General features: G+C 46.1%; 1 protein-coding gene across 6 annotated transcripts; it reads right to left on the bottom strand.

The window, feature by feature from the left end:
* Nucleotides 1–643: 643 nt before the first annotated feature.
* ctbp2a (C-terminal binding protein 2a) lies at nucleotides 644–27,728 on the bottom strand. 6 transcript variants are annotated; one of them, XM_088384184.1, is made up of 12 exons: nucleotides 27,417–27,728; nucleotides 25,884–25,993; nucleotides 19,775–19,909; nucleotides 4,291–4,445; nucleotides 3,577–3,721; nucleotides 3,249–3,455; nucleotides 2,927–3,141; nucleotides 2,719–2,849; nucleotides 2,418–2,545; nucleotides 2,214–2,331; nucleotides 1,860–1,938; nucleotides 1,334–1,481 (listed from the first exon to the last, which is right to left on the bottom strand). In XM_088384184.1, the coding sequence occupies exons 3-11, from the start codon at nucleotides 19,830–19,832 to the stop codon at nucleotides 1,872–1,874; spliced, it is 1,224 nt and encodes a 407-aa protein (XP_088240310.1). In that variant the 5' UTR covers nucleotides 19,833–19,909; nucleotides 25,884–25,993; nucleotides 27,417–27,728; the 3' UTR covers nucleotides 1,334–1,481; nucleotides 1,860–1,871. The 6 variants fall into 6 exon arrangements, with proteins under 6 accessions (XP_088240307.1, XP_088240308.1, XP_088240305.1 ...); XM_088384181.1 differs by lacking the exon at nucleotides 1,860–1,938 and having other exon boundaries at nucleotides 644–1,481; nucleotides 27,417–27,727; XM_088384182.1 differs by lacking the exons at nucleotides 1,860–1,938; nucleotides 25,884–25,993 and having other exon boundaries at nucleotides 644–1,481; nucleotides 27,417–27,727.

The raw sequence follows: 27,728 nt of genomic DNA, 5'->3' as shown, positions 1-27,728 counted from the left end.
AATGGAGTGTCCGTGTGATTCCCTCGTTAAGTGCAGGTGCGTGAAAACTTTTAGCCCTTTTTGAACGTGAAAGTGGCTAAAAGTTTTCACGCACCTGCGCTTAACGAGGGTCACTTGGAAAACATATTGGAACGCGGCCCGAGGAGTAGAGCTTGACACCTGTGACCTTTGACCATATTTCCCTAATAAAGTGGCCTGTTATTAGGTACACTTGAAAATGGCGGTGTACCTAATGGAGTGTCCGTGTGATTCCCTCGTTAAGTGCAGGTGCGTGAAAACTTTTAGCGCTTTTTGAACGTGAAAGTGGCTAAAAGTTTTCACGCAGGTGCGCTTAACGAGGGTTACTTGGAAAACATATTGGAACGCGGCCCGAGGACTAGAGCTTGACAACTGTGACCTTTGACCATATTTCCCTAATAAAGTGGCCTGTTATTAGGTACACTTGAAAATGGCGGTGTACCTAATGGAGTGTCCGTGTGATTCCCTCGTTAAGTGCAGGTGCGTGAAAACTTTTAGCGCTTTTTGAACGTGAAAGTGGCTAAAAGTTTTCACGCAGGTGCGCTTAACGAGGGTCATTTGGAAAACATATTGGAACGCGGCCCCCGAGCACTGTGCTCACAAATCACAAAAATCACAAATCAAATTCTTATCATCAATCAGAACAGCATGTATTTATTTGTGGTTTCCAGCTGCACTTATATTATACTGTATGTTCACCTTGTACAAGAACAAAACACAGTCACCCTAAAAAAAATTTTTTAAAAATTAAACAAAAAAAGAACTAGAAGGAGCAGTCACATGACTTAAGAACATTTAACAACCAAACTGCACATCAACTGAATTTGACAGAGAAAAGGAGAAGAAAAAGAAATAACCCAGATTGCTGTCTATCAAGATATGGCTTGAATTTAGTAGTTGCTCTTGTTTTGTCCTACTTTTCTAGCTCACAATGATGCAAATATAATTTACTGAATGGATCAAATGTTTTTTGATTGCTAACGAGGACTCCTGCTAAAAAACACATGTAACACTTGCAGAAACAGAACAACACTTGCAACACAACACTGAAAGAAGGGATTAAAAAAACAGCTGGAATGAAGGAAAGGAGCAAAAAAATGGGAATTCCATCCTCCAAGTCCAGGAGGGCTCATGTGTCACATCTGTGTCACATCACATGTCTCATCTGTGCATCCTCCGTCGAGGGTAAGGACCGGGGAGGGGAGGGGGGGGGCACACTTTGCCCGACGGGCGAGGGGGGGGTCATCGGTGCCTTCCGAGCAGGGGCGGCGCTTGGTCACGGCTCGCTCATGTGCTCTCTGGTGGGGTCGCCATGTTTGGAGGGTTGGTTGGGAGAGGTGGTCTGTGACGCGTGGGTCCCCGGGGGCAAGGTGTGAGCCACGGGGAGGCCGCCAGGCAGCAGCCCCTCCAGGGGCCGGGGGATCCCACCGGGGGCCACGCCGCCCACCACACCCGGAGGGAACCTATAGATGCAGAAATGCTTTTAGTGCTTGGACAAAAAGTTTTTTTTTTTGTCCACGCAAGGTCCTTGTGGCAAAGATGTCTCGACAGTCAATCACTACACTTGTTCAAAAGCTTTCTTAAAATTGTGCATTGCTCATTGAAGTTCTGTATCTACATTTTGTATGACAAAGATCAGGGTTGGGTGCTACATAGGACTACACACTTGAACATAAACCTTTGTCCACATACGTAGAATTTTGGGGAAGGTAATTTCGGGGTGGGGGTCATACAGGGAAGTGAGCACCGGTATGGAAGCTGGGGAGGGACAACGCAGTCCAGGTGAATGTAACACACACATTGGGGAGTTTAGTTGGTGTGCGTCACCACGACTCATTTACCTGCTTTGATATTTAGGAATATAATTTGTCCTGCACACCCCCCGTTGCTATGGCGTGTACCATGGTTTGGTTCACTCGGCTGTGTGTGAGAGAAGCAGTTCAGTCCCGATCAAGCCAAACGTTACCATACGCACGCTGGAACCTCCAAAGTCCAGCACCGTCACTTCTCAAAATACATTTTCTTTTTTTTAATAAATTGGTACAAATGAAATCAGCTGTGATGCCTGACTTGGCCTGAATGCTTGTTTTTCTCTATGTGTGCCTTGGTTTGGGGTGCTCCACTTTGGAGGTTCCGCTGTATTTGGGCCTTGACTTGTCAAAGCTTCCCGTCAGAACGTGCTACCATCCTCCCACCTGTAGGCGGCGCCGTTGATCTCCGGGTGAGGCTGGGGCTGCTCCATCACTCCCCAGGGCGCCGAGGTGATGAAGAACTCTTTGTTGACGCAATTCCGCAGGCTGTCGGGGATGCGACCTAAATGGAGGACACACGCAATCAGCATCTTATAAGTCAAGAAAGGACTGCGTTGACTTGTGTAACTTGTGGGTTAGGGTTAGTACCCGTGATGGCTCGGCGGATTTCAGTGGCGGCGGCCTCGCGCATCTCCAGCGATGCCTGCTCACTGTACCAGGCGGTGTGCGGCGTGCAGATCAAGTTGGGGGCGTCCTTAAGGGGACCTTGAGAAAAGCTGAAATGAGGAACATCAAGAAAAAAAGAGATCAATTCAAAGTCAAAATGGCTAAGAAGAAATCTTAAGAACGTGAAGGATGCCAGTTTCACTTTGTCGAGATTGCAGAACAAACAAAAGAACCTGTGTATCACATATGTGCCCTAGCTCAGCAAAGTTTCAGAAAGACAGACCTAAAGGGTTCCGACTCGTGGACGTCCAAGGCGGCTCCACGTATTCGGCCTTCCTTGAGGGCCTGCGCCAAGGCCTTTTCGTCCACCAGGCCTCCTCGCGCCGCGTTCACCAGGAACGCGCCTTGACGCATCTGCAATCCACAGAAATGTTATTTCTTTCATTTTTGATTTAATGAATTAAGCCAGAAGCTAAGTGATTGAGTCGTGCCTGCTTGATGGTGAAGTCGTTGATGAGGTGGTGGTTGTGCTCGTTGAGGTTGCAGTGCAGAGAGACGCAGTCGCTTTGGTAGAGGAGGTCCTGCAGCGTGTAGACGCGCTGCACCCCCAGCGAGCGCTCCAGGCCGTCCTGCAGGTACGGGTCGTAGAAGATCACGTTGAAGCCGAACGCCTTGGCCCGCATCGACACCGCTTGGCCCGCGCGACCTGAAGGGGGTGCACTTCAAAATGTTACAAGGCTGATTGGAAAGTATGGAAAATATGTTTCCAAAAGAGAACAGATTGAATATGCTCGGCTTCCTTGTTGCACCCACCGAATCCGATCAGGCCGAGCGTCTCTCCTCGGATCCTGGCCGCCCCCGAGGCCACCTCTCGGATTTGCTCCACGCTCTGGACCCGCGTGCCCTCCCGGAGAGCCTGGTAGAGCCAAGTGTTCCTCCTGTACAGGTTGAGAATGTGACAGAGTGTCGAGTCGGCCGTCTCCTCTACCGCCGCCGAGGGAATGTTGCACACGGCGATACCTGCGGAAGGAACGAGAAAAAAAATGCTGCTACTTTCAAGCCACAAAAGAAGAAGAAGGAGAAGAAGAAGAATGCCTTATATAGTTATTGTACAACGAAATTAGGATTTGGATCATCTCACCGAGCTCTCCGGCCGCCTTGATGTCGATGTTGTCGTAGCCGCTGCCAATGCGGATGATGATGCGTAGCGCCTTGAACTTCTCCAGGTCCTCCCGGGTCAGCGTGATGGTGTGGTACATCATGGCTCCCACCGCCTCGCTCAGGACCTGACCGTCGTCGGCAGGCGACGTGAAATGTATTTTATATTTCATACAGAACACCTCTTTGAAGCATGTGGAAATTTACACTTGCCATCATCTAAATGCAAATGTCTTGTTGTGTGCGCATTTAAAGAAGGGGAAAGTGCCAAATCGGCTGTTTATCACATTAAAGTCGAGGTGGCGTAACGAGCGCTTATGAAAATAACGGGCTTAAATTCATAAAACTAACCGCTAACGGAATTAACTTTGCTGCGGCGGATTAGCATCGCACCAGGAATTTCCTTATAACGTTTTTTTTTTGTAATTTACTGGTTGCCAGAGGGGAGCCAGACACTGCTAAAGCCAAGGTTAATACAGCTTGTGCTTTAATTCTCTTTCAGAATCAAACAATCGTAAGACCAAAACATTTATATTTGCTAAATGTGGTATTGTTTGTTAAACAAATATATTGTTTGTTTCGAAACACACGAGAAGAGGACCTTGAAAAAAATAATTGCATATTAACTTGCACTTGCAAATATTGAGGGGGAGGGAAACAATGATGGCTGACCATCAGAAAAGAAATATTTTTGTACCTTTTCGTGTATTTCCTGCGTGGATTGAGCGTCGCAGAAGGCTACGGTGGCCAGGTCCTTGAGGATGGGCATCTCCACCGTGCAGTCGCGCCCATCCAGCAGCGCCACCAGGGGGCGTGGGTGCATGGGCCCGTTCATGATTTGCGGCCGGATACCTGCGGAGACGTAGCGCTTGAATTATTCATGACACAATGCGGAGGAAGAGGAGAGGGAAATGATAACAGGAAGTGTTTCCCTGCTCGGACTCGTATGACACACACACAACAGTTACTGTATCGACTGTGTTACCCGGCAACAGGCCCTTTTCATGCCCTGAGGTCACCGCCTCAACAATCCACTCAGGTCAGCTCGTGTCTATCACCCAAAATGAAGAAATATGAAAAAAAATATAGAAAGAAGGTGTTGGGTGTTCACGCATTATTGCCTGGTTCCCGCTGCTGGTTGTCATGGCGATTGGGCAGAATAATGACAAACATTTGATTCAGTGCTTCTTCGCTAATGGAGGGAATCTTCCTCCTCATTTTTTTGCATGTGTGAAAGGGATCTTATCGCAGCCGATTTAAAGACTCTAAAAGTCAAAAGTTCGCATTCTTAATCAGTAGAAAGTGCGCGCAAACTTTTGACTGCCATATGCCTTGAAAGAATCTCAAACCGTTAGGGATGGGCGAGAACCGATACCAGCTACCGATACTGAAAGCAAAACATTGAGTAAATCCTCCTTGCATCATGTAGTTGTGCAGAATTCGTGTGTTAATTCAGTTCATTTTGCCCCCCCCCAAAAAAACAGAGGCTCCCAATATCTTATATTGTGACTGAAATGTATTTTTATAATGTTCTTTGTCCGCACTTCCCTCCTCGTTTTCCCTCCCACGGAAGCTTTCCTGTCATCACTCCTCCGTGTTGAATGACATTTTTACGGCAGCCTTGTGACTCACTTTACAACTGCGGAGATAAAGAGATGATTTTTCTCCCTTTTTTTTTCCTTTGAACGACGCCGTTTATACATCACAATCGTTAACAATATGGCTGCATGGCACTTCTAATAAAAGCGGTAGTACTTCATCGATGCGCCTGAGCGGGATATCATGATGAGAAGTACATGAAAAGAAAGAATATGAAATGGAATATAAATGACAAACGACCTCGAATCACAGCTTTGTTTGCATTATTCTTCACTGGAGCTGCCGCGCACACACACACGCTAAAGAAGAACCTTCAAGAAGTAATTATCGATTATCGGTGGCTGAAAGATTTCTCTGCAACGTAACAAGACGGTAAAAGCAGGTGGATATCTGGAGATAATTAACTCCTTAACGACGCTCTTATTAGCTTGGATATCAGATTAATCCTGCTAAGGAGCTTGTTGGCTAAGCAGAGAGCAAACGACCGTCGAAGAAAAGAATTGCACGCATAAACAACGTTGGAATGCGTAAAGCTCTTGGCGGAGAATGCTGCTCAAACGTGAATTAAAAACACAACGTACAATGTTCAAGTAAAGGAATAGATTTTCGCCCTAAACAAAGAAAATAAAACATCAAGGACATTCCACTAATAAACACGCTACAATATTCCAAATAGTTGCGGGGGGAAGGAATTCCATGCATATATTAAGTGGGGGGGGGGGGGGGGTTTGTGCAATGATATTTGCATCACTTTCCCTCCTCACTTGTTTTATTGCGTAAGGTGACGACTGGACCGGTTCTCGGATGTTGTAATGACAAGCTAAGCGCAGAAATATCTCCGACCGCCTGCAAAATGTCAAATGTGCTCGCAGCTGGATGCTTTTAAAAGGTGTGGGAGGACATCTACAAAAGTAAATCAGCGCGCGACAGTTTGTATTTTTAGAGCTCCCCGACGATGACTCCCATCAATGCCAACCATTTGAGCACACGATGCCACTTCCTGATGGTTTTATTAAATTCATATCTGCTTCCAGACCCAAACGGCGAGGAAAACGAAACCAGAGCTCCCACTGACTCTCCCACCCCAAATGGTATCGTCTCGCTTTTAAGTAAACATTGAAAAGCACATGTAACAACGTGACTCAAGATGGTTTACATTAGGCAGCGGGATATTTAAGGCGGCTAATCTTTTGGATAGAATTACAAAGTGCTCGCGCCAACCCCGCCGTTAATGTACCAAAAGTGTTTTATCGTTTCCCAACAGCCAGCCAGTCAGTCGACAAGTGAAGCGCAAAGGCCTCCGTTGAAACAAGGCGAATGTAAATAATGCTTTATCTGACAGCAGGTCGCCCTCTTCACTGGAGGTCTGCGGGGATTTCATGTGCTGCCGCAAGCTTGAAGCCTTGATAGCGTCCTTCGGCCAACACTAATCACGAACTGAATGATACTCCAGGAGCTATGAAAAGAGTTTTTTTTTTTTTTTTGCCAGAGCTGGTAAGCCAGAGTTTTAAACCACAAATGGATTGCAGATGTTTTAATCGAAAAAGAAAACCAGGGAGGGGGTGGGGGGGATTCTAATGAGACCGAGAAGAGGGGTGGTGTAGAAAAAGAGAACAACAAGATATATTTGTCCTCCATGTATCATCAAGCACAATAGTTTGATTTGGTGCTTTTTTTATGCCAACCCACGCTAATAAATGTAGCCAGAAATATAAGGCATTTCCAGTTATGTGGTAGCTTGAACACTAGGGAGCACTGTGTGTACAAACTACAGTATATAAGAGCCAAAGAAGAAGGTTAAGTCTGGTGGATTCCAGACTACGTTTGAGTTTGAACTCCAAAATAAAGCGAGAAAGGAAAAACAAGTCTGTTTTTTGTTACACGTTTCAATTGGGTACAGATGTGCTTGCAAGCTGTAAATGTCAAGTGACAACGCTACATCATTTATGATAGCTCGCGACAATGTAAGAGACAAACCACTGTGCGCCAGTGATGTCATCCTTTTTTTACAAAATGACCAGTAGCTGTGTCTAAACTTCACTGAATACAGGACGATGACCTACGAGGCTTCAAACAACTTGTTTTCTTCCTGGAAGGAGCAGACATATGCAAAGTAGGAAGATATCCACCTTTGTAGCACTTCCAAAACAATCAAGCGATCAGTCTTTGCTATTTCACGCTGGATCAATGGGTGTATTGATCTCCGATGTGAAATCCTTCCTTAGATTGACTGCCACACTTGGAGAGGCAGCAGAGTCACATGACGTGACTATTGTACAGTTACACAATAGACAATGTTATCGTCAATCTCGGGTAATGGACCTCCGAGCCAGATCACCTACAGAGGAGTGACTCACTTCGGGGACTCGTGAATGTCCCGCTGTAATTTTCTACTCAACGGGAAAGTCACTTCCACTCGCGGAGGTTCGAGCTTCCCATCGCCGAGCGGAGCGGGGTAGGTACTGAGACGCCCCCGCGCCGGGCCCCTCCGTTAGTGGAACAATAAAAGTACAAAAACAAAAGGAAGTGAGGAAGATTTTCCACCCAGCGCGATGATGTCAAGGCCATGGCGGCGGTCGGCGGGTTCACAGCGAGCGTTCGCAGGAAAAACTTTTGCGCGCTTGACCTCGAGCCAGGAACGGCTCAATGGGCTCAGGACCAACAGCTGGTTCGGGTTACCTAGCAACTCCCAAGCCGGGGGCCTCGGCGATGGAGAATGAGAGCAAGCGAGAGTAGGGCAGGGGGAGCTCGTCGAGCGGGGGGGGGATTTGGAGCCTGGAACACAGTTGGGGTTCTTTGTGGCAAGTGCAATGATATTAACGTCTTCCCAAACAAGGAGGGGAAACAATGTAACCCCAACAAGAAGCTTTGAGGACATGGACTAGCAGAAGGATGCAGCGAAGGAGCAAAGAAATACAAGGAGGGGGGGCAGTTGCTGGAGAGATGCATCTTTGAGCAAGGCATTCCAAATTTTACATTTAAATTTTAATAGCACCATTCAGCCATCCGTAATATAAATAAAAACAATAAATGGTACATCTCCGTCATTCTCCACAAACCAGGAAGTAGCATGCTAACAAATAAATACTCAAATGCTAATACAAGTCATAATAGAACAATTTATCTGTACTGCAAACAAAAACTGATGATACATTCCTATTGTTTTAAGTAATCCTCCACAAATAAGACATTAGTCTGCTAGCCCCAAAAAAAAACCAGATGGGCAAACAGACACAGACGGATAAGAGCCTGTAAGGTTTTAGTTTTTGTTGTTTCACTTTTTATGCCTTTGGAAGCTTGCTAAAACACGACAGTATCTCGTAGCAATTAGCATTGTCATGTGACACAATTTAGCATTGGCGATTCTATCGTAAGGCTTCCCAAACACATAATCGGTGCTGACCAGCGGCCACAATGCAAAACATTCACTTTTGTGCATACATGCGAGCTACAATAGGGGGCCTGTGTTCCTGGCACTGTCTACTTTCTGGAGTGGCTTTTACGATCCCTTGGCATCGGGCGAAAAAGAGGAGGAGGAGGAGGAGAGGGGCTGCAATCTTTTTGTTGGCAGACTTGCCTACACTGAGTTAACCCTGCCCCCCGCCCCCCAACCCAACCCACCCTTTGCCCCAGCTGGACCCTATCAGCGCCCCATCTACACCAGCAGCCTATCTCGTCTTCAACTATGTGGACATGCACAAAGACCATGTTTGTCCTCCCGCTGCCCTCCTCCTGCTGCTTTCTTCTAAACTAATACAAGATGCACAGTGGTGGAAAACAAGGGAGGGGAAGGGAGGCGGAAAACTGGGAAGGTGATATCAGTAACAAACGGGAATGGAGACAAACACTAGCGCTGGTGAAGCCGGCCGGGTGATACAAAACCATCTGTCAGTGTAGATGAGACGCATGCATGGAGCACGGCGAATGCAAGAAAGCAACATTTGGCACACCTTGACAAAACAAATTCATGGACAAACCATTTTAAGATCTTTGAGGTGATGTGACAACAAATAAGAACTTATAGGAAGTGTAAAAAACAAAGGCACAAAATAAATAGTTGGGCCATAAATTCTTTTTTAAACTTAAAAATGAGTTTCTATGTGAAGTAAGACCTTCGGGGGGAGTCTGGCTAAAATAATTTACACAAAAAAAAAAAAAGCCACAAATTCTGCTGTTTTTGCAAAAGCGAGCGAGCGAGAGGCTGATGTTCAACACACTTTTCCGCCAGGCTGACACTGGCTAACACACACGTGCCCGCGCAATGACACACGCGCACACACACAATTTGTCTGTGGCCAGCGCATGATGACACATGACAACCTTTACAATCAGCATCAGCGTTGCGTCCTGCCCTCCCTCCCTCCCTCATTGCGCCTGTGCAGCACTCGCATGACACACTTCATTGCAAATACATTAAGGAGGCTCATTAAACACCAACGCCTCCTTCATTGGCGCGACTCCATTTGGATTGTTTTTTTTTTTAATACATATACCCGGCCGCGCACACACGCACACACACAAGAGGCGTGCTCCTTGCCTGGGAAATGCTGTCGCCACATTCTTCCAATCAGGAGCTGCACATGGTCCACAAAATGTGTTGGAGAGGTAAAAAAAAAAAAAAAAGGGTTCTCTCACGTCCTCCTCCTCCTCCTCCCTCTCCCAGGCTCCCACAGCTTGTTTCCAAATGCGTCCTCCTTGGTCACCTCACCCCCTGAAGCTCCATGTCTTTTATTTCCTCGAGGACAGGAAGGGATGGAGAATGGATGGTGGGGGGAAAAAAAGAAAAAGAAAAGCAGCGCTCCTTTTAATCTCCACTGAAAGGGAACCCCCCCACCAAAAAAAAATGGATTTCTATTTGTCTGGAGCCAGCAGCGGCGAGCGCTTCTCCGCGCGCTCCTCTTCTTCTTCTTCTTCTTCCTCCTGCTCCAGATGACTTGCACCTCCCTCTAGTCCCCCCACCCACCCACCATCCTCTTGGAGGCGGCAGGTTTTTGGTCTTTTCACTCAGACGTCAGGCAGCCTTTTGTTGCCAGCCACAGAGAGCGAGAGAGGGAAGGAGAGGGGAACGGGTGGGGGGAGAGCACGGAATGGAAAAGACCAAAAAAAAAAAAAAAAAAAGGCAGAGAGGGGAGGAAGAAAAATGCTCAAGGAGGACCAGTCGCACGAAGCGAGTGTCGCCTTCCCTTGTTCTCTTTTGCGCTTTTTTTTTTTTTTTATAAATCCAGTTCTTTTTTTTTTTTTTTTTTAAATAGTGGTGATGTGGCCTTCAGGGTCCTTTTAAGAGTGCCAGACTCTTTTGTACACACATTCTCAAGCTGTTCGCTGTGATATGGCTCGCATTTTCTTTCTCACAATGTCATTCAACTGGGAATTAAAGCTTCAAGTCCACCTTTAGAAGGTTATTGTGTTAAAAATATACATTATTTCCACCACGGCAGTGTCAAAACATGATGTTTAGCTAACATCAATGGCAATGGAAAATTGCGCCAATCACTGGTTGTCATGTGCGTGCCCAAACAACAGGCGGCGCTATAAACCATTACTCCGAATGTTATTCTCATCAAACCAAAAGCATGACTTATCTTTTCTCCAACTAAGAGGCCTAGTGTGCTTGCTTCAAACTAGCTATTTTTGTCTCCCAGCTGATGTATACTATGAAACAAGAAAATTAAACACCAAATTGTTCAGCAAATCATTTCATTTCATTTAATGAGTCTGCTAGTTTAATCCTAACATCTCATGCAAAACACCTTAAATAGGTTGACACAAATTAGCCTCGACATTATTGTAATTATAAATCTGCTTTTTACTCTTAATTACATGGTAGTGCTCATATTGCTGCACATCACTAAATTCAGAACAAAAAAACGATCTCTTAAAAATCTGCGATCGAGCGGCGGTGCCAACGACGATAACTAAATCATACCGGCATATCTCAAGAGATTATTTCTGGAAATTTGAACAAATCAGTTGTGCAACATTTCACTAGCGACAACAACTGACGACGGTTCTTGGGGTCCAGCCCGTCGGCACTTTGGATCCCTGGTGACAATCAAGGTCACAATCAATACATGATGTCCCTCGCCTACATCGTCGGCAAACACAGACACGCGTATATACAAACACGCACGCAGGAGCAGGTACGGCGCACGGCGATAAACACCTTTAAATCCTTCGGTCTTAAAGACTTCATGAAAGATTACCGGGAGACACATTAGCGCGGTTACGACCGGGACGACGCGGCTGTGATTGACATCTTAATTGGATTGATCTAATGAAGGTTAATAAGTTAGACCTCCAGGTTATAACTCTCGAGTCATTCAGAAAAAGGGAGTGAATACAACCGCAAAGTATATGTTGTATTGTCTGCTGCTTGACACCGATCGTTATTAATTCAGGTTACTACTACTTTGATCTTTTTTTTTAGATTTATGGTTTGTTTACATACACATCAGCTGTAATTATGCCTTCACTACCGCGTTAGCATAGATTAGCGGTTTGAAACGTGTCTTGTCTTAAATCCAGGAGCCTCTGTAGATATTTACAAAAAGATTGATGAAGGTGGCAGCGGTGCACAGCTCCGCTACAAAAGCCAAAATATTAGAAACACCTCGTCATTGGTTACAACACGCAAGCAAGGTCCAAAACGTAGTTAAAATAAAACCAAGACCTCATTCACAACAAGAGAACAGCGGACAGAGAGAAAGGTCAACTGAATAATCCCACGCTTGAAAATCCGTCATCCCATCTGCCCCCCTTCCGACGAAGGCCGAAAGTACAAACACTGTTCTGTGCAAAGGGACGAGAAGATGTGAACGGCGGTGAGAAAGAAGGAACGAAAGAGAACTCACACAGCTGCAAGGGGATGACAGATGTTCAAGTTGGGGGGTGGGGGTGCGGGGAGGGGTCGATGTCAACACATAAATTCTGATTCTCTTATTCATTCCTTGTCAGCGTGACACCATTACTGGTTTTTCTCCGTCACCGATTTGCTGTGTCCATTTTTGTGCTCCTTTTAGCCTGACTCGTCCGAAAAACAAAACCGCAGTGATGAATAAAAAGTGCTTAGTCGTTTGCATGGGGACATATTTCTTTCATTACCCCTTCCTGCAATAATCGGATGAGGAACAAAGATGGGATCAGGTTTTCTTTCCTAAAAGAAGAACAAGAAGTGGAGCGATGCACCGATGCAATCCTGCATGGGCGCACTTGATCCTTTCATTAGGGAAAGAGGAAACGATAGTCGCTGATATCAAGAGGAACAGCTGGCGGGGGGGGGGGGGGGGGGGGGGGAGGACCTCCGTGCCACTTGCCAGCATACACACACAAACATCAGTCGACGTGCAGAGAGCCAAAGGGGAGGAGCCGCTCTCGCTTTCACACGTCTTCTGGTAACAATACTCCCAAAGTTCCGCCCCATAAAAAAATAAAAACTGAAATTGTACTGTGGGGATAAATAAAGTTTGTTGTGGCCTGTATTTTATTTAGCAAAAATGTGTATTCAAGTTGAAAAAAAAAACCCCTCAAATATTTATAAATATATAATATAAATAGGTCAAATATTTATCCCAGAACAAATGGGCACAATCCAAAATTCAATTGCAAAAACTAAATTCAGGCCAAGGTTTCGACAAATGTCTCTCCTTTCCTGTGAAGCGAGTCCAAGGTTGATTGACAGCTGTCAATGCTTCCTTTCCACCCCCCTGCCTGCAAGCGTCAATCAGCCGTCAGTAGCAGGACAATATCTCTCCCCGCCCCCACCCCCTCCCGTCCCCTCGTTGCCTAATCCCTCACTCAGTGCAACAACTGCCCGCAGCTTTGACCTGCTCGGCCGGTTAATACATAATCTGCCATCTCCAAAAACTAATACGCGCGGACCCTTCCCCCCACCTCGTCACGCTACGGGAAATCACGGCTAGCGTGTCACGCAGAGCGGCACCGACCTGCGTTGGCATTGGATGGCAGAGCCGGACGGCAACCGGCGCACCTCGGCGGGGTGGAAGTAAAGAAGTGGAAATCCTGCTCTGCCAAATATGGCCGTGTGGGGGAGGGGAAGCAAGTGCTGGTTAGTCATATGGAGGCGGGGTCTTGCTCAAGGGCATTTCACGCAGCATCAGATACTGCCTAGCTTGTCAAAGTTATATAGACCGCGATGCTGTTTTGCGTTTGACGACGAGTAAAGAGGTTAAGATTGCGTAATGTTGTGCGAATGACACCGGCGTTTGATTGAAAAGAGAGGCCCGAAGGGGGTCTGGTAATACTCTCTTCCACTTCATCATCACAAAGACAATAAAATCAGCTTAATTGAGAAATCTTCTGCAGTGCCTCAGTGTCAACATCACGGCTGTGTGCAGACTCTGACAGAATGACAGTATTTGTGGATTAGTGCAAGAGTGGAAAGGCAGGATGTAAAAGGATTAAACCTCCCCTCTGTCTTGTCACTATGGCGTGCAGAGAGAAAACGACACGTCGGCCATCAGCGCTGTAATTTGATTTTATCAGCGCAGCCATGCCGCGAGACCAAGTCGTTATCATTCACCACTAAAATATACTCGGATGCTACCACCCAAAATGAGCAAAGGGGAAATTAAAAGTCTGCTCTTTATTTGGGCTCGTGTAGGTGGGTTGTTTAGCGCATAGCCTAAAAGTCTTTCCAGGCAACAGTCTCATTATCATAATGGAATAAGACATGCATGTTTACAACAGCATGAGTTGGGGAGGGGGGGGGGGAACCTCTCTGCATTTAACAGTGATACTACATCTGCCATTGTGCAATGTACTTATTGTCGGAGCCGATTACACAGTACGGTTGCGTAAAAGCAGCCCCGTGCTGCTGTTTGCTTCAGTTATTGACAGTGTTACACACTAATGAGAGTGAAATGAGAAATAAATCCTCGCTCGGAGACTGTGGCGAACGATTGTGGACCATAACAAATGCAAATTAACAAAGCAATGCCTCAAAGTCCCAATGAATTAAAGATATTGGCCAACGTGCCGGAGCTGCACACAGGAATGAAGTGGAATTGTGACAAATGTGCCTTTTGCCAAAACCAGGCAGGACGAAGGGATGAATAACAGCTGAAGATGGAATATAGTATAAGACTATTTACTTGTGTCTGGAGATGCCATAGTGGACACGATGACTGGTGGACCGGTGCGGCGACTTAGCTTCTGGTTAGCAACCATCGCCCCTTGTCCTTGATTGGGGCCTCCTACAGGTACCAGGGCATTGTCTCCTGCTGGTCCTCCAGCCTTACGTGCCAGTTGGGGATTCGGGTAAGGGCTATGCATGGGTGACATGGGCAACAAGCTCCGGTCCCTCTTCATGAGCTCCATGGGTACCGTGTAATTGGTAGAGTATGCCTTGGGTACCTGCTGTTGCGGTTGAGGTAAAGCTGGCATGGAGACTGGCATCTGCTGGGGCATACCTGGCATGGGGTGGATGGAACCAGCTATAGCAGGCATGGAGCCAGTCATCTGTTGCGACATGATCTGCATACCCTGAACGGGCAACCCTTGCATGGAATATGCAGACATCGGTCTTGACTGAACGGGCAACAAAGCACCGACATACGGGCCCGGGGTACGAGGCGATTGACCTGGGTAACCTCCGGAGGCTTCCAGGAGCTGCTGAGAAGGTGCACTACTGGGCCTTCTGCCTATTGCCTCTCCCATCCTTGGCGAGATGGTCTGCATGGCCCCAGGTGTCTGCGGGGGGATCAGGTGAGGGTCGACATGCAAAGCCTGCGGAGGATGGAGAGGTTGGTGCTGCTGCTGGTGATAGACATCCGAGCGATGGCTAAAACTATTAGAACGACCCCGCATGGGCGTCTGGGGCTGAGAGGGAGGCGGTGGCGCTTCAGTGGGCCGCTTGTAGTTGTGGACCACTCGAGAAAGTACCCGTGCCTGGCCAAGGTTGGGCGCCACTGTGCGTATGTCGTTGTCCTCCATGACAGTCAGCATGCTAGTGGAGTCAAACCCCTGCTGGATGAGCGAGGAAATGGTGCTCTCAGAGATGCCCTCATTTCGCAATAAGGCAAGAAACTCGGGATCCACCGTCCTCTTGGGATCCACGGGTAAAGGTGTCTGCGGGGCTGTCAGCGGAGGGGCGGGAAGGGCAACGGGAGGTTGAGGGGCTGGAGTTGGCACTGCCTGGACAGGGGCGGGTGCAACCGGGACAACTGCGGCGGTCTGTAATGGGGCGGGCGAAGCAGGAGGAAGCGGAGCCGCCACAGGAAGTTTCGGTTCGGGGATGATGTTAGGAGGCGGCAAAGACTGTTGCAGGTGCTGTTGCAGCTGCTCCTGCTGAAGCTGCTGCTGCTGATGGAGTTGTTGCTGCTGTAACTGCTGCTGCTGTATTTGTTGTTGCTGCAGTTGTTGTTGTTGCAGTTGTTGCTGTTGTAGCTGCTGCTGCTGCAGTTGTTGCTGCTGTAGTTGCTGCTGCTGCAATTGTTGCTGCTGCAGTTGTTGCTGCTGCAATTGTTGCTGCTGGATTGAATAGGCCGAGGCTGTCTCCTGCCTCATTATCCCACCTTGACTGGAAGGATCCACCACTAGACAAGTTGCACCCTGCTGCTGCTGCGGATCCAACGGGCGACTATCGGTATACCCAGATTGACTAGCCAGAGGTGGAGGCTCATTTGCATACCGAGGAGAGGCGTGTTCCACGCTGTAATGACCAGGAGACGTATCCCGGGAGGGTCTGCGCTGACTGTCGGGCATCATCTTAGTAACACCAGATTCCCTGTATGTTGGAGTAGTCGGAGGGGGAGGTAAATTTGACTGGGGGGCTTGAGGTCCTCCTCTTGCGCTCTGAGGTTGATCCCACCCAGCACGAGCCATGGGCGCCAGGCCAAAATGAGAACCCGACCTGCTGAGCGGATGAGGTGACGGAGGCTGGTGCTCAGGCCGGTAAAAGGCTTCAGGTGCACGAGGAGTCATGGCCGGATCGTGAGGGTAGTAATCTTGATGTGGAATGGATCCTCTGTGAGCCATAGCTGCTCTTTCGTAGTGGTTCAGGTCTGGAACGGATCCCTTCCTCAGACCCCCTGGGTAAACGTGTCCGTAGTCTTGATAGGAATACGGCTCACGCTTCAAATCCAGGTCAGGAGGACGCACCCCTGCGGGAGTTTCGTACCACCCTCCTCCCCCCTCTCCGTATGACAGAGAGCTACGTCGGCCAGCTACTCTTGCCTGCTGCTCGTAGACACTCTCAGCCCTGTCCCACTGACCCTCATTCCCCCCTAAAGTGTCCCAACTGTGGGAGCGACCGAGACTTAACTGTTTGTTGGTGACAAGCATTTGAGAAAAATGCAGAAAAACAGAAGACGTACCGCACAAAAGCAAAGTATTCCGCTTGTGTCAGTTCTTGTCTCGTTAAGGTCTTCGTAGGCAGTAGCACCAAAAGACGTAAAAGAATGAGGTAGTTAAGAAACCAGCAGGAAACGTTGGGCGGTTTGACCTGATATCCGGTTGTAATATTGTATGTCCGTGCTATCAGGTAAGCTCCCTCTCCAGCTGATAGTCCTTGAATAATTTATCTCCGGTTATGCTGCCTTGGAAAGAGGACACCGCACATGAACACACCACAAACCACACAAACACTGTACACACCTACGCAAGTCTACGCTGAGACCGGATACATGATTGAGCCACCAAATGTCGATTAAAAAAAAACAAAAAAAACTGAAAAGGAGGGGATGGGTTAGATGTAGGGATGGGCTTGTACTAATCCAATAGGATTTATCTCTCCCTTCTTTGGTACATTTTACTCGCCCCGCCGATTGCTACCAGGGATTACAACCAAATAAAGCCTGTTTAATTCCACTTGGCAGTGACGTCACGTGCACCACAACCGGCTGTCCACGACGACGGCGACTGATTGGGTCAATGATCCGGAGCCCACCCGCCTCCGAGAGCCCTCACCCACCTCTGAAGTTTCACCTACCTGTCGCTGGTAATGCGTCGCCAACAGGTTTTAGCCGTCCGTTTTCCCGACAGAGGCGGGGCGCTGACTCGCGGCGCAATTGAAAGAAAATACGATTCCCTCTACTAAGTCCAATGTGCTGTCAGTAAATGTAAAATCCACTCTGATTGGACACTAATCCTTAGGGCCTCATGCTAGCTGCAGAGCCTCCACGCAACTGGTCCGCAATCAACCTCGGTGCCTCTGTAGCTCGTGTTCGCTGCCCTACTAAGAGTTATTTAGGGCTTCCCTATGCATAAGAAATGGGTTAAAAGGTCGCATCAAATTGACAAAAGGTTTGCATTAATGCATATCCTGTGAGTATTACTGATCATTTAAAGACGTCACGGGATACATTTGCATACTTTAAATCCTCTAAATTGTATGTTTTGCACTTAGAGTAGCTCTATAATCGGCAAACAATACAAAAACACAGGAAGCGCAGTGAATGGGGGCGGGGTGCTTTTGTGTTATAGCCGCTAATCCCATGCGTCAATAACCTATTTTTTCCACCTATGTAAAAAAATTATCTTACATTTATTTTACTGAGCAGACAGGGTTGTGTTGAATGTTCATGAACTCTGTTTAACAATATGGTCAGATTCTGAAAAGTTTGCTTTTCGTAAAAAAAAATTATTTTCAATATCTCTTTATTATTCTAGCTGTGGCCGAAGCCTCCGCCTTGTCATGCGGCGCGAAAAGGAATACAAATGACCTGCTGCCTCAAAATGAATACAATGCCGCAGGAGAAATAAATACGAGTGTCTTCGATGCTGTCACGAAACAAAAGCATGCTCTGAATGTTAAACGCTCATTTGACTTATGCGGCAGTGAGGGGCAGGAGTCACCAAAATGGAAATGGAATTACAGTTTGTGGTGTTGACAGTGGGGAATAACGCTGTCAACTAGAGTGTAATACACACTTTGAAAACATTAAGTGCCCGCCTGCCCCGCATGCGAGTCCCGATTCAGTAATTGTCTTTGAAAGATTCTCAATAGAGGCTACGAAACGGGTGATTGACGCTAGCGCTGACAAGCAGACACTTGAATAGAGCGGCAGTATTCAATGTGACATTTCAAACATGATAAAAGTGAATGTAAAAAAAAAACGTGTTTAATAAAGTGGGATGACTGTACCTCCTGTTGTATTCGTGTGCCTTTAAGGGGCGTGGCCTACTGAATGATGTCAGGGCGTTGAGTCCAATTGTGTATTATTGCGGTGTATGGAAAAAAGATTTTTATTTCAAAATGGATGACATTTTCTACCACCATTTTGTATTTTTTAATTTGATTCTAAAAATGCATTTTATCCCTTTTAAAACATCTTATAGACGCCTGCAGTCTCAGTAAATGACCACCAACCACAACCCGTAGGAGGATATACATTAATTGCGCCCTCTGCTGGTGGCTGACCCCTAAACGTGAACTCCACTATACTTTCGAGTATGACATAGAAAGGGCAACATAAGCCAAAATAATATGAATGACCAAACGCCCATGCTAGCAGCATCAAATCCGCATTCCTCTGTATATTTTCCTTGAAGTCAGCTTTTCTACCCATAATCCATCTCCCCCGGGGGGTGGGCGGCCTCTGGCTCGACCCACGGAGGCAACAGGTTCATGTGATACCAAGGAGGTTATTTTGGAGAAGTTAAGAAGATTTGTGCAGGAACCTAAGCGCACACAAATTCGCAGCACAGTTGTGACACAACATTGTGTCTGTTTTCTAAGATCCTCCCTGCAGCTCCACAAAGCTTATGAAAAAGGGAGGATTTGGGGTGGGGGGGGGGTGGTCAGGAGCCTGGAAAAAGCCCAGAGAGAAGGAAGGGGGGGTATAATGGTATCAGAACCAGATCTCACTCTGGTGATTTCATAGCAGACATGGATGCCAATATGTGAGGAAGGATGGGGGGGGGGGCAGGGGGGAGAAAATACCCCCATGCATAAAATTTGGATATCGCTTGTCCTCATTAGTAGTATTTTGGTTTGGTTCAATTCCGAGTCTTTAATGAAGCGTCCGCGCCAACGTAGCCTTTCATTCCGCCAGATTACAATTTGTTTTCCATGACTATATTGGCTTGTCATATGATTGATTACAGCGCATTACAAAGTCTAATCGCTCGTGTTGAACTTGCCAGTTAACACATGTTGGAATCACCATGACAAACTCTTTTGCGCTCCACTTTTGTAAATATAAACAACGCCGACCAGTGCCTCAGCTCTGGATAAATGCTATGGTGGGCATTGGCGCTGGTGCCGCCCGTGCCAAAATGCATGCTGGGAAAGCAGATGGAGCGGACATAAGGAGGGAGGAGGGAAGTGATGCCCACGACAGGTGTTTGCCATGTTTCCCTTCCGACTCTTCCTGGCATTTCATCAAAGGCACAACAGACAGAATACTTGTATGACACTTGGACTGTAATACTTAATTAATTGCGTATGTTTTTAATATATACTGCCGGGAGATGATTATCGGAGCGACAAAGTTATCATCCAAATGCAAAATAGGTGCCGTGACCCGAAAAAAATTATAATTGAATTCAATTTGAAATTAGGCTGTATCATAGGATCTACTGTATAACGGCAATATTCAAAGATAGTTGGAACTTGGTCTTACCCTCACAAATTTTGTCGAGTCGCTGGCGTTTCACTTTATGTTTGTCTGTCAGAGCCATGCTTTCAAAGTCTCTTCCTCTTCTCCACTGTCACATCCAAAGTTGCCCAATCCTCAGTCTGTTGGCTTATTGACGTTCTGAGTGTGAAAATTAAAAAAAATAAAATAAATACAAGTCAACAAAAGCCAGCTACTGTATTGCAGAGTGACTGTTCTGCCTTTTGTCAGAAAAAAAATAAATTTTGTGTATCCAAAGATCGAGTGGTATCGGTGGCTTGGTATCAGTTTCAACTCAAGCGTTGAGTACGAGGAAAACGAAAGGGGGAAAAAAAAAGTGAGCGGTGTGCGTGAGTAAATGAGGCCTTTTCTTGATAATTTACGTTCAATGAGTGATGTGCCTCTAAAGAGCAATCTTCTAATTGGTTCCTGCTGAGGCCTGCGGGAGGCGGTAATGTCGGATGCAGAGGAAAGCACGCAAGTACACAAACAAAGGGGGAATGTGGGTCAGTTAGTCAGCACATAGGATGTGGTTGCATCAGCAGAATCAAGACATGCAAAAAAGTGGAAGAGGAAGGGAGTGAAAAACAGCAGGGTGAGGAGAGTGTCGTTCATCTTCCTCCTACGTGTTTTTCTCCACCAGTCATTTCCTGAAGGCTGTACTCTCTCTGGCTGGCGACGTCGCGATCATGACATCTTTAACCGCTATTATAATTGGGATGTTTAGTGGTGAGGCACAGCCAAGCAATATGGTGGGGGATAGTAATGGAATTTCGACGTGGCCAATTGCTGAGACATGATGCGACGCCGGCGGCACAGCAGCACTTCTCCTGTCAGCTTCCTGCCCAAAAAGTGAACGTTCACAATGGCGTTAGGAATAGTGCAAATGAAATTGTTGCGGTTGAACTCTATTATTAAAACTTCTTTTTTGGGAAGAATTTGAGTGTCGCTGTTAATTCGTTGTTAGGAGGAAAAGCACTCCCGAACTTGATGCTAATTTACCATTAGCATGTCAATGGGATTTCACATTGACTTTAGCATTAGCCGGTTTTTAAAAAAGAAAAATGTCAGTGGGATTTTAATTGACGTTAGCGATGTTTTTAAAAAAAAAGACGCATACATTTATTTTTTACGTCTTTGTATATTTATTTAAAGATCCGATTTGCGAAATTCATTGCGTAATCAATAACGGCGTAGTAAAAGACTCCAAACTACGAGAAATAAGCTGCCTAAAGCATTTTGGGTGTTATTATGTGCAGAACCGGTCAGGTCCTTTCTGACGGGAGGGACGATAAATGAGTTTGCTGGTTGTTTTTGGTCCTCACAACAATGCTGAGCTCACACAGGCGACTGATTTTATATATATCTATAGCGTCATGTGCTATTGATTGGCCTCAAACTCTGGCCAGGGTGTTGACAGTGGGCAGTTCATCATACGTGGCAGGGAGGTTACCCTCGTCAACATGTTGCAAAAGAATAGTGCAGCAGTAGCAGCACAAAACGACTGCTTAAAAGATGATGATTTATGCCCCAAAAAGTGCAATGTGGCACAAAAAGAGGAGGCAGCGAATCGAGGGTGCTTTTATTTTTCTCACCGCTCATTAAACGAGCGAGTCGGGGGGCTACCAAGGGGCCTGTAAAGCCGTCGTTCAAACTGCTGATTTATACCTTCCTCCTTCTGCTTCTTCATGCGCCGCTCACTATCGCCAACTGACAGTCTCGGAATTGCGACATCAAAAAAAAATAAAAAATGATCCTTCAAACTTTCTAGCCTTCTCTTCACATCAACTCTAAGCGAACGGAGACTGCGGCACATTTAACTGCTGACTCGGGCTAATGCGCATTTTACAATAATGCGTAAGTCACAGACAAAACGCATAATGGCGACATTATCGCACGCTGCAGACAAACTCATCGAGGCCAGCGGCCCTCCTTCTCCCCCGTACAGCTCTTTACTTATAATGAACTCCGGCAAAGTCCAGCCATTAAAATCTCAACCGGAGTAATTGGCAATTTACTTTCTCCACGGCGTCATTTAATAACACCGACAGCAAAAGCCTTACGACGCGGCGCTATTTATTGGGATTAAATAAAACCTAGTGTGAACATTGCAATATTTTCAAACTTCACGAGGGCAGAGGTGTTGTGGGACTTGAAAGCGCGGCTACACTTGCATGGCTTGGCAATACGTGATGACCCAGTTAACATATGGAATTCGGATGAGGCGGCCCAGATTTTCCTGTCGTGAGTCTGCTGAGAGGGGGGCAGGAAATAAATAAATAAATAAATAAATAAATAAATAAATAAATAAATAAATATGTTGGGTGTAAATGAAACCTTTTAGTTTGCTAGTTGGACTACCCCACCCAAAAAAAAAAAAATCTGCGAATAGGTGAGTATGCGGGAATCCACTGTAGCGATCGAAAGAAGCCCAAATTATCACAACAGCATGAGGAATAAAAAAAAAACAGTTAATCTCCCGCTAACGCCTAATTAGACGTGTTTAAAGTTACCCTCGGAATAATTCCAAGCACATTAGTTTGTCCCATTTCTTGTGCAGCGAGGGTCGCGAGCGTCAATTTAAATAGTTGAACTTAATGATCTTTTCCTCCGAATTAGCGCATGAGCACCTGATGCATATGCAACAATTATAAAAGCTCTTCTGCGGCAAATTAAAAGGTCACAATTAGAGGGGCTGGCGTTCATGTTGAATGAGTATCGGTTCACTAGTTGACATGTCTGGAGGGCCTAAAACATGATAGAGGAACTTAATTAACACTCAGGCAGCAATTTGTGTTTCCCAGGGGGAAAAAAAAAAAAAAAAGAACCTGCTTTAGTTTCACACTCAGAGAACGGCAACATAATAAAATTCTATTCACGTGACCTGGCGGTTAATTCGTGTTCATGGGGAAACATTTTAACACGTTCAATGCAGCATTTTTAACTTCTAACTTGGAAAGTGTAAGGTATAATTTCACTTGTATCTAGGCTCAAAGAGGAAGGTTAGTTTGAGCAAAGAAGTATGTGTTTATCTGTCCAAGGCCGCGGGTGTATATTCACCGGAGACTAAACAAAAGAAGCATCCAAATACCGCTAGGCCACCTCGCAGACACCTGGAAGCAAGACATAGACACGATACTGAGGAAAAAAACAAAATAGACAAGGGCAAAGACAGCTTAACTACAATTGAGAGAAAAATATGGCTGAGAGAGAGCTTAGCGGCAGCGAAGAGAAAGGTCACGGATGAGACGTAAGCAATGGAGAAAAGCGGAGGAAAATAAATGTGTTCTGGGACTTCTTTGAAACGTTCCAGTAGTTCACACCTCGCCTTGGGCTTAGAGGACCTGAAAAGTTCAAGTTTATCATCATTTCACCTTGCAGTAAAAACACTTTCTTACTTTTCCCCCTCTGGACAGTCTTAAAACGTGAGATGGAAGAAAATGAGGCAGGAGTGTAAACGCAAAGCGAGAGAGGGAAGCATTTTTGGCGCTGCCCAAATGAAAAGATGAATCGATAGCAGCAGCATTAGCATCGCGTAAGTGTGTTTCTCTCATTCCAGTCAAAAAGGGCAGTGGAAGGTCAACCATTTGACCACCTGTTACGTTTCCTAGCTTAAAAAAATCTTTAGCTAACGCCTACCTAGCAAACAAAACGCAACCTAGCATACTCAGACTAGCCTAGCCTAGCATAATAATGTGGCATTCTAAAAATACTTGGGTCAAAAATAAAAATGGGCCAACCACATCTTGGCTCACCACTGTTCTTTGACAATCGGACAGTAATCCTATCCTACTAAAACAAATCCTATTATGATAATTAAATTAATATTATCAATGAATTAGCTCTAAAGCAAAGAGCACGAATCACAACTTAAGGCTTCAGAACTGTATTTTGTTCTCCCCGGTCAAAAGTGAGCGGAAGGCTTCTCTCGGGATATTGTCGAACATTAACCCACCCGAATCCTTTTTGTTCAGGATCAGGGATCAAACATCTTCAAACGCCTGCAAAAATCAAACGCGTCTTTATGCGAACACGCTGACGATCTGAAAACACCGACCGTCCCGCTGTGATGGTAATGACAATCACAAGAACGTAGCCTAGCGCTAATAAGCGTAGTCGGAACACCGATAGCTAAGGCGATAAAACATCGGCAGAAAAAAAATAAATGATCAGGCAGCCGCCCACTTTGTTAACAACAATGAGAAGATAATCGGGGCTGTTTAATATCACGCTCACTCTTGATGATGAGTGATGGAAAATGCGTGTACTGCAAGATGATGACTCCCGCAATGTCATTTCAATCAAGCCAGGACTTAACAGTGTAGTTCAGGCGTCAAACACCTCCATGGACATCTGCCAGCTTTCCTTGTTGGATGTGTGCCAATATTTACGTAACGCAAAGAGGTCCTTAGATAGCAAAAAAAAAAAAAAAAGAAGACAGGCTTGGAGGCAGATTGAAGCTGACTGTCAGGATGAACTGGTGGCATTTAAAAAGCAAACTTGCAGAGTTGAATTTGAAGAACTTCTTCATGCTGACCTCATTTAATACATTTCGAGGACCTTATCACATATTGGGCCTTGAAATGCCATTTTGTGTCATTTGGTCAGAAAGTCAAAGGGAATTCAAAGGAATGAAATATTATTATGATGCCCTCCACCATGTCTAAAAGTCTGTTTGTATCAGCAATATTGGGCAGAGTGAGTGAATGCTGAGTGAATGCCTGAGTGATGGTCACGCAACACAAAGGCAAACGGAGGCCGGCCGTGTTTTCCTTCAGCATCTACACCTTTCAGATTACAGCTTCGCTTAGCATCAGCGGCTGGATACGTCGGCGTGACACGAGTACACGTCGGCCGTGCTGAACTAGACGCTCAAGCCGAGACATTGTGAGCCTTCCTCCTCTTCCTCCACCTCCTCATGCCACCTCTCTCCTGAGAGGCTCAGACAGGAGAGAGTGGGCAGGAAGGAAGGAAGGAACACAACACATAATAACAAGGGAGTGATTCCAACAATATGCATGCAAATGCTTTACAAATTATCTGTAAATGCTCCAAAAAAAATAAAAATAAACCCGATTATTTTTGTACAGTGACGCCATTAAAAAAAAAAAGTGTGCTGTCATCTTCTACAACATTCATCGTATTAGTTATTTCTCTCGGCACGTCCTCCGCTCGGAAACATTCATCCACGGGGACATTATGAGCTGTCAGCAGAACGGTTTCCCTCACAATGATCACAATGGCCGCCCCCTCCGCCCGCCCCAGGTGGTGCGTTCCCTCGTTTCCATCCCGTCCACGGTCGGCCTCAATGTTAATGTTAATGCAAGCCATTAGCAGCACTTTGGTGGGAAATGGCTCGTCGTTAACGAGGAGCGCGCGGGAGGTTATTAAGTGGTTTGAGCAAACTCCAACTGTCATAAATCCCGGGAAGAGTAAATATCCACACCCGATCACCAGCGGTCATAGCGAGTTAATAATGTGCAGAAATGCTCATTTACGAGTCCGCTACTAGTTGCCGTTGGACCGATAATGATAAAAAATTGCGAGCGTTTATGGAGGCAATTACGCTACAGTGATTCTAAATGAAAACCGATAAGTGCCCGTGTCTCGCAGCCTGTAAATGCAAATTCTTGGAAAGGGCTCTCGCGGGGACATTGAAAACGACACAGTTATTGCTTCCATGTAATGCCGCATTCGGAAAAAAAAGTGAAAAGCAGGGCAGGAAGTTTGTTGACCTTTAACGGGTTCATGGCGTACTGGCATTTTGTTGTTTTGGGTGGTTCAACCACATACCACCAATTGCCATGTACCTTCTAAGTGGCCAATTAACACCCTGAAGGCGGGGCCAAATTTCCACTCACTTTTGATCAAAGTCAAGAAGGTCAAATAATTGGACGCCGATTAAAGACGATCCTAATCGATTATCCTGCAATGTGGGGATTGTTGGGGCTGATATTTACACAACAATCTGCTCAGAAAACTGTCCATAAGCTAACAGTTAGCCTAGCTATGAATTTTTCACGACGCATTTAATTATGGGGCGAGCGACAGCTGTCGACAAAATGGCTTCACTTAACCAGAATGAATATTTCCCCTTGAACATTTTGGATAATACCTGCCGACGGAGTCCGCCGACCACACAGACGAGGAGATCACAGCATCCGGCGTCTTTTATCACTGAGGAGAATCAAACACCTGCAGTCGGCCGCATCCACTCTGCCAAAACTTCACAGCCAGGAAAATGGAGGGGGACCAAAAAGAAAAAAAAAAACAGCCGCTGAGCATTTGTCAGGCGCGCCGAATCCATTCAACACACAGAAATGTTTGAAGTGTCTAAAATGTGAAGATAGTGCAGCGGCTGCGGGAGGTGTAAAAGTGTTCGCGGCAGAGCTATTGAGATGACAAAGCGGATTGAAATCCTCTTCTAACCGCTAAAGCATTGAGAATGTCGTTAAAAGATCCGTGTCAGTCGGAACAGGCTTAACTGGATGAATGGCTTCACCAGTTGTTGTATTACTAATGAAAGGCAAGGCTCATTTGGATCGGCACCAAGAACCTGCACTGTCCTTTAAAGTTGAACAATTTGTATCCATGCTATTTTTAATGGACCTACCTTCCACAAACTGTTCTGACAAAGTTGGACACAGAGAATCATGATTGATGGAGGGGACGACGGGGGTAAAGCTCACCGCCTGATTGATTAATTAATCAAGAGGCCTTTCACAGTACTGTTGTACGTAAAGCACGCTTTGATTTTGCATTTTCCCCTCGGCGTTTTCCTTCCGGTGATACATCAAGAGGCCTGACAGGAGCTGCCACATCTATTGTGGAGTCGTGTTTACAGTTTTTATATCGGAACACAAGCGGACCGCGGGGGACGCGGGAGGAAGTTCAACTCCCGGCGGAGAGCTGAGAAAATCTCTGTGATAACGGTATTTTAACTTTATCATCGTCGTGCATTTCATAGATAAGGTAACTCAATGTGCTCCACATAAACTACATAAAATTATGAGTTAAAAGCAAAGTAGCCATGATAATAATCCATGATTCGGTGATTTTTTTAGCAGTACATGTGAAACTTTAAAAGCCTCTGTCAACTTTTGACTCTCTCATGAACGTACATAAAAAATTCCAGCCACCTTGTGACAATACCCAGAAGGGAAGAGAGCAGATGTCCTTTGCCAAGAGCACATCTGCATGCAGCCTCAATCTCCACCCCTTCAGTGTCCAGACAATAGCCCAGCCGCCCTCCCCACTACTCCTCCCTCCTCCACTTGAATTTTTCTTCCACTGCAACCCTCCAAATGCAGCCATAAAAATAAGAATGCAGAGTTGCCCATTCATAAGCATGGCTTATCCTCTAAAGACTTTCATGAGCAGGTGCTCTTCTGCATAATTTAATTACACGACGATAGCTGTGGGAACGAACGTTCAGTTCCAGCTAACTTTTTACTTTCGAGTGTGCTTTTAATCCCATTTATGACAACATTCCGTGTCACACAGTCGCGAGAAAGTGAACAAAACACGGAATAGTTGGGAATATCTTCGTGTATTTTGAAAAGTCCCTTCAAACGCCGTCCGTCGCACACGTACACATATTAGCATGTTTGTTGGCTCGAATCTTGAGCTCTCACAACTAAATTCTTACCTCTTGGTGGATGATGAGTGACAGTGAAAGCGTCGTATCCGGAAGCAGCATTGCAGGCTACGCGCGTTTCAAATCGCTTCGGATTTGGATCATAATCCACCTTTTGACGAATGTCAACGGCAACTTAATCCCGAGTCCCACCGGTGCTGGCGGCGCTTCAACCCAGACTGGAATAGGTCCCGTTGTTTACTTCAATGACGCGTAAACAATATTCTGACGCTCTTCCTCTTCTTCTTCTTCTTCTTCTTCTGTCCCTCCTGCCAGGATTGAGAGGCGCGTATCACTTTTTTTCCGCCTCCTCCTTCTTCCTCC

The sequence above is a fragment of the Syngnathus floridae genome, chromosome 9, assembly GCF_059516105.1.
Source record: "Syngnathus floridae isolate MCC-2025c chromosome 9, RoL_Sflo_1.0, whole genome shotgun sequence".
NCBI lineage: Eukaryota > Metazoa > Chordata > Actinopteri > Syngnathiformes > Syngnathidae > Syngnathus > Syngnathus floridae.
The sequence above is the reverse complement of the archived record's forward strand: the minus strand, read 5'-3'. Positions and strand labels throughout refer to the sequence as shown.